Raw genomic sequence first — 10,525 nt, 5'->3', positions numbered from 1 at the left:
AATCATCTTTTTGCGATTGTCCCTAACCTCTAAAAACACTAATCTATCAATCTCTTTCTCATCTCTAGACTTAAAAGTACACCCTAATTGTTTCTTCAAATTAAACAACTTCAATGTTTTTTTACATTCCAAGTCATCCATATAAACAAAGACACACTTCAATCGAATGGAAAGAGCAAGCCTTTGTGTGCCCTTGACATCCTCAGGATGAGGCGCCGGGACTCCATCCAGTAAACACAAATCAAAAGAAACATTTTTTCTTTTCCTTCTTGTTTCTTCTGTGACAAACAAAACTAATAAACAATCACCACAATATACATGTATTCTCAGCTCAAAATTTCAAATAATCACAAGATAACTTGCTTGATATAAAAATGAACTCAATACTTTAAATAATGTATTTTTACATTTGAGGTCACAGTAAAGCAAACGAAAGTTTCAAACTGTAATTCACCGTAGTGAAACTTTCTTGCTCAACCATAACCAAAGTAATTAGAATTAGCTCATATTTCTCTAGAGTTACACTCCAAAGCTTCAGGTTCTAGTAGTTGGATCTGTATAATGGTTTCTAGCACTGGCAACACAATTGGCTGCACCTGCGACCGACCAATCTTTTGACAAGTTTCAAGAAGACACTGTCTACACTTGGGACATGATGAGTGTTCCTTTAGCCATTTGTCAATACAACATACATGAAAACCATGGTTGCATTTAGGCAAAACGCGCACTTTTTCACCATTTCTAAACTCCGAGAGACATATCACACACTCCGTATCCAAACCTGGTAGTTTCAATTTCAACTCAGTTGAATAAGTCACTTTCGGGAATTTCTTAAGAGCTTTCTTCTTGATTCCTTTGTTGGCCAATTGAGGTGAAGAGCTGCTACTCGAACTCGAAGAAGACTCGTTGCTGTTGATGGCTACGTTCGAAATCCTTAAGGCGCACGCACACCTTATGATAGAGTTTAATGCAAGTAAGCAAATGAACACACATAAGAGAACTGCAATTATCATCACAACATTTGAATCAAATTCACGACCTCCTAAAGTTTGGTCCGTTGAATTGTCGTTGTTTATGAAGAAATGAGAGTTGATTTTAAGTGATTGGTGATCAATAGGATTGTGGAAGAGTAACCTTCTTGAGTGAGATTCTACAAGAAGCTCATGGACATGTTGTGAAGTAAAAGAAGTAGAAGCATACATTTTCTTTGTTTGATAATTTGATGAGTTTTTGTTAACTATAGAGCTTGAGGCTGTTGTTATGCTGTCTTTGATAGGGGACTATATATAGTAAAGTTATATAATAATGTATCTTGCTTTTATTAAATAAACTCAGTTACTATATCTGTATTATATATTATATAGTAGCCCACTTTTATGCGAGTGGTTAGATTGCAATATATTTGGCTTTAGAAGTTGTGGTTTCTAATTAAAGAGGGTATTGTAAATGACAACAAGAGATCAAGTTGATAAAATGTTTAAGGTTGGATTCGATTTAATCTAATCTAACAATATCAATACTAAGTGGTGTGGATTTTTTTCCTTCTTTTTTATTATACTTGTTTTGTTTTCTTTCTTAGTTCTTTGAATAGCGGTTTCTCTAAACACGTGAAGAGTGAAAGAAACTATCTAAAACACATCATACTCTATTTCAACAGATATGTTATGCTTGGTGATGATACTAAAGGAAAATTATTGGGAAAGAGAAGCTAGCTTATCTTGATATTTTTTGCATTAGTGATATTTTATTAGTCGATGGTCTTATTGTTAATATTATTAGCATTAGTAAATTTTTTGATAACAATTTATGTGTCAAGTTCAATAGTTCTAAATGCACATTCGCAGATCAACAACATACTCAACTGATGAAGTTATTCAGATCTCAAAAAATTACTACATGTGATCACCTTTTGGCAAGAATGAACATGAGTCTTATTTAATTTCCAGATCTTAAGAAACTAATCTATGGGAAAAAAAGCTTGACCACTTAAATCTTAGAAGTACGAGGAAGATTATTGGTGAAAAGCTAGTGTTGGCATATCTAGTCTCAAGATCGAAGAAGTTAAAATTTGTGGTGACTATTGGATAGGAAAGCAAACCATGCAAGTTGAGAGTTTTGGAGGAAGAGATGTGTCTTTGTATATGTTGATAATTACTCCAGATACACATGAATTAATTTTATTCGTGAAAAATCAAATGTATTCGTTGTGTTTGAAGCACTGTGTCATTGCTTGCAGTGTGAAAAAGGATAAAAGATTGAAAATATAATTCATATTCAAAGTGATCATGGAAGGGAATTTGAGAACTCATTTTTATATATCATTTGCAATACTTACGGGATTGTTATGAATTTTCTGCTCCCATCACACCTTAGCATAATAGAATTGTCGAAACGAAGAACTTATCTTGCAAGAAATTGCTAGATTTATGATTCATTCCAAACATATTTCATATCATTTCTATGAACAATTAATGAATACTACTTGTCATATTTACAATAGAGTAATGGCATGCTGCAAGTGAACGATTATATCGAAGTAATAAAAAGTTATTCTTCCTCATAGGATTTTCTAGATTAGGAAATTCAATTATTTCCATGTTTATCTAAAAGGATGATCAATTTTGGTTTCAGAATTTTTGTTTGATTAAACTTGATTTATAAAACATGATTTAGGACTAAGAATTTTATCCTAGACTTATTCACGTGGGTTCTTAGTTTTTATTGATTACGAGAAATTTACTTTGCAGAATCGAATATATAAAACTAATAATACCTATTTTCATCAGCATATTATGTCATCCTAAACTAACGAACTACCTATTTTTGCATTGTAGTTTGTTTGTTTAGAATCAATTTAAGTTTGGCTATTAAAATAAGACTTTTCTCAATTAAGCTTGAGACACTTTCCTAGTATCAAACTTAACTATTTAGTCGTTTTTATTGATTGATATCTATGGGTATCTCTTTTTCCATAAAGATAACAAGTTTTAAAAAATTACAACAAGCGTAATATTTATCATAACCATAATTTTAATAATGGACAAGTATTGTTTAGATTATCCAAACAATGTTTTCCATATTGTTTTATGTCGGAACAAGAGTTTTTTAAGTAAATGGTGAAGTAATGTTTTGCTAACGGTAGACTCGAGCTTTTGATGCAATAAAGATGGGGCTGACTTGCAAGCTTTTCAGTCCAATTGTTAGAATTAATTCATTTTTCAGAAACTTGTAGACAAAGTTTGTTAGAGGGTATTCTTTTATTTTTACTTAAGTTCCATTTGTATTTCAGCAAGCGAGTGGTGTGAACAAATGTTATTATTCCTTTTGCAGACTGTGTAGCAGTGTGTGTGTGCCACCATTTGTAACCATTTTAAGAGTAGTGGGAGTTTGTTATTATTTTATCTTCTCTCTCTTTGTTCCATTGTTCATCTTTATCACCTTGTGCACCAATAATTGGTATCTAAAGCTCCAGTTCAGATCCACAGGGAAACACCACGGGAAACACGAGTGAAATAGTGAGGTGTTGTATGATTGATTTCTATCCAGAGAATTCGTGTTGAATTTATGATCAGAATCATAACAGAATCACATATCTTGATTCTGAGGGATTGGGAAATAATGTGTTTAGGTGAGATCAGAGTGTATTGCACAAGGTTGAAGATGAACGGAAACGGTAATCTGATTCAGATGGAAAAAACTAGAATCGTTGGATGATTCCGATAAGTGTGTTGTTTGACACTCAAGATGTTCTTGATCTCGTCAACGACTGTTACGCTGCACTTCTAGAAAATGAAACAGATGTGCACAGAAATGCTCAGCGAGATCTAAGAAAGGTGAAGCTTCAGTCTCTATGTAAGTAGTATCAGAATCTCAACATGGAGAACAATGAGAAAGTACCTAACTATATCTCTAGAGTAATTCTGATCACAAATGAGATGAAGTCGTGTGGAGAAACTATCTCTGAAGAAAGTATCATTGAGAAGGTACTTAGATCTCTTACTCCTCAGTTTGATTACATCGTTGTAGCAATTGAACATTTTAGGGATCTGAGCACTATGAAAATAGAAGAGCTGCAAGGCAGTCTAGAGGCGTAAAAGTCGCGTCTGACTGGAAAAACCTCTGATAAAGAGGTAGAGCAAGCTCTGAAAGCTTTTTTTGTCAAGAAAGACCAGAAGCAGTCTTGTTCAGAAGTGAATAAAAAACATAGTAGGTCTCAGAAGTCAGAAACCTCAACTCCTAAGAGTCAGAAGGGAAAGGAAAAGTATGACAAGAGAAAAGTTCAATGTTACTATTGTAAGAAGTTTGACCACATTGCTGCAGATTGTTGGTCAAACAAGGATAGGAAATTAGAATAAGCGAATATAGATAGAAGTTCTAATGATGAACATGTGATATTAATGGCTTCCGATTCTGATGGTGCGTTTCTAGAAGACTGGTGATATATGGACACTAGTTGTTCAAACCATCTTACTGGAAATAAGAAATGACTGGTTGATTTTGACTCTAGGAAGAGGACCAAGATTAGATATGCAGATGATAAGTATCTGAATGCTGAAGGAATGAGGAATGTTAGAGTGATTATGAATAATGACAAATATGTTTTAATTCAGAATGTCTGGTATGTTCCTGGCATGAAGAGCAATTTGATGAGTGTAAGTCAATTAATTGAAAAGGGATTCTCAATTACCATGAAGGATAATCTTTTGAAGTTGTATGACTGTAATCAGAAGCTGACTATGGAGTTAGAACAGGGAAGGAATAGAACATTCAATGTGAATGTTAAAACTGAAAACTCTGAATACATTAGTGCAACAAGTGTTGTGAAGGAAGGTGAGTTGTGGCACAAAAGATTTGGTCATTTAAACTTCAGAAGCTTAGGGCATCTGAATTCAAAGAAACTGGTACGTGAAATTCTTACAATTAAGAAACTAGAAAATTCATGCAATGTGTGCATGAGAGGGAAGCAACCAGGACTTCCATTTGCATCAGAAGTAGCTCCAAGAGAAAAACATGTTTTGAGAGTAGTGCATTATAATGTGTGTGGACCATTTTCGGAACCTTCACTAGGACGGAATAATTACTTTGTGTCATTTGTGGATAAGTTCATAAGGATGACATAGGTATCCCTTATAAAGTTCAAACACGAGGTGTTTGTTGAATTTAAGAAATTCAGAATCAAGGCTGAGAAACAGAGTGGTCAAACTCTGAATATTCTCAGAATTGATGGTGGAGGTGAGTATAACTCTATAGAGTTTAATAAGTTATGTGAGGAGAATGGAATTGAGCATGAAGTGACTGCTCCATATACTCCTCAACATAATGGTCTTGCTGAAAGGAGAAACTGAACTTTACTTGATATGGCAAGGAGCATGCTGAAGGAGAAGAAGCTTCCTAACACTTTGTGGTGAGAAGTTGTTGCCACTGCAACATATGTCCTCAACAGGTGTCCAACCAATAAGCTGAAGGAAATTATTCCATTTAAGAGATGAACTGGAGGTAAAAAAAGTGTGTGTCATTTCAGAGTATTTGATTATGTCTGTTATAAACACGTTTTAGATGTTACTAGAAAGAAGTTGAATGATAGAAGTAAGGTGATGTTACTGGTGGGGTATCACAATACAAGTGCTTATAATATTTATTGTCCATTCGCCAATAAGGTTGAAGTCAACATAGATGTTGTTGTGAAAGAGTTATAAGCATGGAATTTGATCAAGTCTCAATCCAACTCCAGTGCAGAGTTAGCTTCTGAAGATATTGATTCTGATTCTGAAGATGAGTCAGAGCTTGGAAATGATTCTGAGAGTGAGTTAGAATCAGAAGGAAATATTGTTTAAGTAAGAATATGATTTTGGTCTAGATTCTGATGGTGATTTAGATTCTAGTGATCTAGATTTTGATGGTGATTCAGATTCTGGTGATAGTCTAGATTCTGGGAATATTCCAGATTCTGAAGTCGGTACTTCTGGAGTTCCAGCATCTGATATTGTTCCAAAATCAGAAGGTTCTGAACAAGTTCAGATGCCACAAAGAATCAGAAACATTCTGAGAAGGTTTGTAGAGTTTGACATGCTGTAAGATACTAAAGTAGATTCGGAAGGGGAAGTTATTCAGTGTGCCATGTTAGTAGACTCTGAACCCGTGAGTACGGAAGAAGCTCTCAAGAAGAAAGCCTGGATGAAGGCCATGAAAGGAGAACTTGATTCCATAGAGAGAAACAAGGCTTGGAAGCCAACAAAACTTCAAAAGAACAAGAAAGCCATCAGCGTGATATGGGTTTATAAGGTGAAGCTAAAGCTAGATGGATCAATTGGAAAACACAAGGAAAGGTTAGTTGTGAGATGTTTTCTTCATAAACCTGGGTTAAATTACTTTGAAGTGTTTGCGCCTGTAGCAAGACATGAAACAATCAGGCTGGTAATTGTGATAGCTACTAACAGGAATTGGCCTTTGATACATTTAGACATGAAATCTGCATTTCTGAACGGTCCATTAGAAGAAGAGGTTTATGTGTCACAACCTCCTGGATTTGAGAAAAAGAATCAGGAATGGATGGTGTACAGATTACACAAAGCTTTGTATTGACTGAAGCAAACCCCTAGAGCTTGGAATCTGAAAATTGATTCATTTTTCAAGAAGCAGGGATTTCAGAAATGTGAGATGGAGTATGGTGTCTTTGTTCAGTATACTTCTGAAGGCAATATGATTATGATGTATCTGTATGTTGATGATATATTGCTAATAGAAAGTTGTGAACATGAGATAGCTAAGATAAAGAAGAAGCTGATGAATGAGTTTGACATGACTTATCTATGAAATATGGTTTATTTTCTAGGGATGGAGATTATGTACTCTGAGAAAGGCATAATTTTACATCAGTTAAAATATGAACTTGAGCTTCTGAAGAGATTTGAGTTGTTGAATTATAAAGTTATTATCACACCTGCTGATACAAATCATAAATTGGATTCTGATTCTTATGGAAATGATGTAGATGCGACAATGTTCAAGCAGTTGGTAGGTTCTCTAAGGTATTTGTGTAATACCAGACCTGATATTTTCTATGCAGTTGGAATGGTGAGTAGGTTTATGAGTAAACTGAAGTGGTCTCATTACCAAGTTGTTGTTAGAATTCTGAGGTATATAAAGAGAACTCTGAAGTATAGAGTTTTGTTCCCGTCTGGTGTGGAAACTGACTCAAAACTTCTGAGTTACTCATATTCTGATAGGTGTCGAGACAGAGTTGACAGAAGAAGTACTTCTAGATACTTGTTTAAGTTTCTGGGAAGTCCTATTTCTTGGTGTTCTAAGAAGAAACCAATTGTTGCTTTGTCAACCTGTGAATCAAAATATATTGTAGGTATTGTGACTGCATGTCAAGTTATATGGCTTCTGAATTTACTGTAGGATCTGAAGATCAAAGTAAACAAGCCTATGAAGTTGATGATTGATAACAAGTCTGCAATCAATCTTTCCAGTAACCCATTGTTGTATGGGAGAAGCAAGCATATTGATACTAAGTATCAGTTTATGAGAAATCAGGTTCATAATGGAGTGATAAAAGTTATGCACTGTAGTACCCAAAAGCAGTTGGCAGATGTTTTGAAGAAGGCGATCAAGACTGGTCAATTTCTCCGTTTGAGGGATGGAATTGGTGTTGTTAGTTTTGGTTAAGTTGAATATGAATTAAGGGAAGGTGTTAGAATTAATTCATTTTGCAAAAACTTGTAGACAAAGTTTGTTAGAGGGTATTCTTGTATTTATACTTAAGTCCTACTTGTATTTAAGCAAGTGAGTGATGTGAATAAATATTATTATTCCTTTTGCAATTTGTGTAACACTGTGTGTGTGTGCGTGTGTGTTGTAGACAAAGTTTGTTAGAGGGTATTCTTGTATTTATACTTAAGTCCGACTTGTATTTAACAAAGTGAGTGATGCGAACAGATATTATTATTACTTTTGCAGTTTGTGTAACATTGTATGTGTGTGTGTGTATGGGCAACCATTTGTAATCGTTTTAAGAGTAGAAGTTTGTTATTATTCTCTCTTCTCTCTCTTTGTTCCATTGTTCATCTTTATCACCTTGTGCACCAACACCAACTTCCAAGGTAGTGAGAGAATGAAAAGTGATATGAGAGTGAGAATGGGTTTGAATCATACCTTATCCTTCCTATGGGATTCCTTATATACGAGGGTTAGATGAGGTGCTTCGGACCTGTATCAGATGTGGGTTCTCTCTTATTAGTCCTTTTGTCCGGTCCATAACGCATATTAATGTCCTAATCAAGTAGTGGATTTGGGTTCTATGATCTTGATAAGCTCGTCTATAATAAATGTCGAAAGGATCAAATAATATTTGAATCTGATGTATATCGATAGCATTATTGTATAATTCAAATAAGAGAAAGATACATTTCCAAAGTCTATTTGAATGGATGATTGAAATCATTTTTTTATACCAGTTAATAGATGCAAGTCTTGATTTTTTAAAATATTTATGATGTCTCAATCATTGTCTACATGGAAAGGACATATTATATATCTTAATTATATACATGTGCAATGTATATGGACATTTAGACATATTTTTTAGATAAATTTTGTTTCTCTTACTTCATTTACATTAATTAAAAAATCACTATTTGTGGATTTGTGTATATGACACGAGTTAAATTCTTTGAAAAATATTTCAAAAATGAAGTTGAATGAAACATTTTGAAAATGATATTAAGACCATATGAATGGGTTGAGATGGTAAATACCTAACTTAAGAATATAATGTCTATTTTAAATTGTATCATGTTTGACATAGATCGATATAAAACAATTTTACTATATCGTTATGACTATTTTTTTGTATATTATTTTACATACAATTATTCTTGTCCACAACCAGTTCTATTTAAAGTAGTTATAGAGACGCCATATTTGATATGGAGGTAAGGATACCTAGCTTGTCTTTATGATAAGTTTGGTTATACGATTTATTAAGTAAACTTCATCGGAATCTAGAGGAAGATGTATTTATGGAGGTATCCTAATGAAAACAAGGGACACAATTTCTATAACACTTTATTGAGCAAGATTATTTTGTCAATAGACCTAGAGTATTCCTTTAGAGATGGTGTGTCTCTAAAGGATCCTGTAGAACTTGAAAAATTAAAGTACCAAAAAATTAATATCTTTATGAGAATGGAACATGAACCAATTCCACAAGAGAGTTATTGTTAGACCATTGGTTCCTATAGCACTTGATCTAAAGAAGATCATAATGAGATGAATTATAATAAGTGGTTAGAAGAATGACATGGATGGTATTTAGAATACCTTTAAGATATGATTGATTGTAGAGTGTTTCATGCAAAATCATAATATAAACTATGATGAAGCTTTTACTTCAATCATAATGGTATGCTTTGACTACAAGTTCTAGAAGACGGATGACATGTCACATTCCTAAGTTGGAATAACTTCATATATGTGTGTGACACATAAAGATGGTTTTAGAAATTAAAAGAATGCAAGAAAATTATAAAATATGTCTAAATCCATTTATGGATTAGAGAAAACTTTTTGGAGTTAAATTTTTTAACTAATGAAGTTCTATAAAAACTTGGATTAATAAATATTAAGTTTAAATCTTTTGCACACCAGGAGGCTAGTAGGAGTATTGGCATTAATATAGTATACAATGGAAGCGACATACTAATCATTAAAATAAGTTCCATAAACCGTAAATCTAGTACATGGTTAAGGGAATGGTTTTGATGAAATTTTTAGGCGATGTTTGTAGCGGTAAATTCATGATCATCAAGCTATGGATAAGCAAGACATCAAATAACAAGAGTCGCCACCACGTTTTTATTGTTTCCAAGGGAAAGGGGAAAAATACGAAAAAAACCCAAAAGTAAGAAGTTTTCAAATCAAAACTAATAAAATGTCAGAGATTATAGGTAAGGGGGTTGGTTACATAGAGGGAAGGTGTTAGCACCCAAAGTGTCATAGATACTCCTAAGGAGCCCTTTCTTGTGTGTATATGTATTTTGGACAAAGTGATGCTTACAAACAAAAAGAATGGGGGGATGAGAAAAGAATTCACTGATTATATTTTTGTGTTTGACAAGACCTTCGGACTTGTGCCTACGTACCAACATGAAAATGAGGGATCAAAACCTCGTAGTTCGTGATAAAAATTTCAAAATGGATGCATTGCTTTTAATAAAAAATTAAGTTTGAAAGGCACAAATGCCTAGAAAATGGTTTGAATGAGTTAGTTCTCTTTGGCTTTTGAAAATTTTGAGTCAAGTATAGTTAAGTATATTTACAAGTTTGATTTAAGAAAAGAAGTTTGAAAATGCAGTGGCATAAGGTCAAAATTTCTAGTTTGCGAAGTGACCGAAGTTTAGAAAATAACAAGTTCAATCAAAGAAGTTTTCTTTTTAAAAGGATGGAGAGATTTTGAAATAAAAGATACAGGGAGGAGATGAAGAGACTAATCCTAAGCACAAATTTAAAAGTTAAGAGTTGA

At 33.6% G+C, this 10,525-nt stretch overlaps 1 protein-coding gene across 1 annotated transcript; it reads right to left on the bottom strand.

Annotated features, from left to right (window-relative positions):
* Window positions 1–297: 297 nt before the first annotated feature.
* On the bottom strand, window positions 298–1,309 carry LOC127106096 (RING-H2 finger protein ATL78). Its single transcript, XM_051043377.1, has one exon. It carries the CDS (start codon window positions 1,200–1,202, stop codon window positions 504–506), a length of 699 nt encoding a protein of 232 aa, XP_050899334.1. The 5' UTR covers window positions 1,203–1,309; the 3' UTR covers window positions 298–503.
* Between the last annotated feature and the right edge of the window lie 9,216 nt (window positions 1,310–10,525).

Source organism: Lathyrus oleraceus, chromosome 7, assembly GCF_024323335.1.
Source record: "Lathyrus oleraceus cultivar Zhongwan6 chromosome 7, CAAS_Psat_ZW6_1.0, whole genome shotgun sequence".
NCBI classification, from domain to species: Eukaryota; Viridiplantae; Streptophyta; class Magnoliopsida; order Fabales; family Fabaceae; genus Lathyrus; species Lathyrus oleraceus.
The sequence above is the reverse complement of the archived record's forward strand: the minus strand, read 5'-3'. Positions and strand labels throughout refer to the sequence as shown.

Bases quoted from the DNA above. Each gene is read 5' to 3' on its own strand.
- LOC127106096 (XM_051043377.1), bottom strand. From the start codon at position 1,202: ATGTATGCTTCTACTTCTTTTACTTCACAACATGTCCATGAGCTTCTT.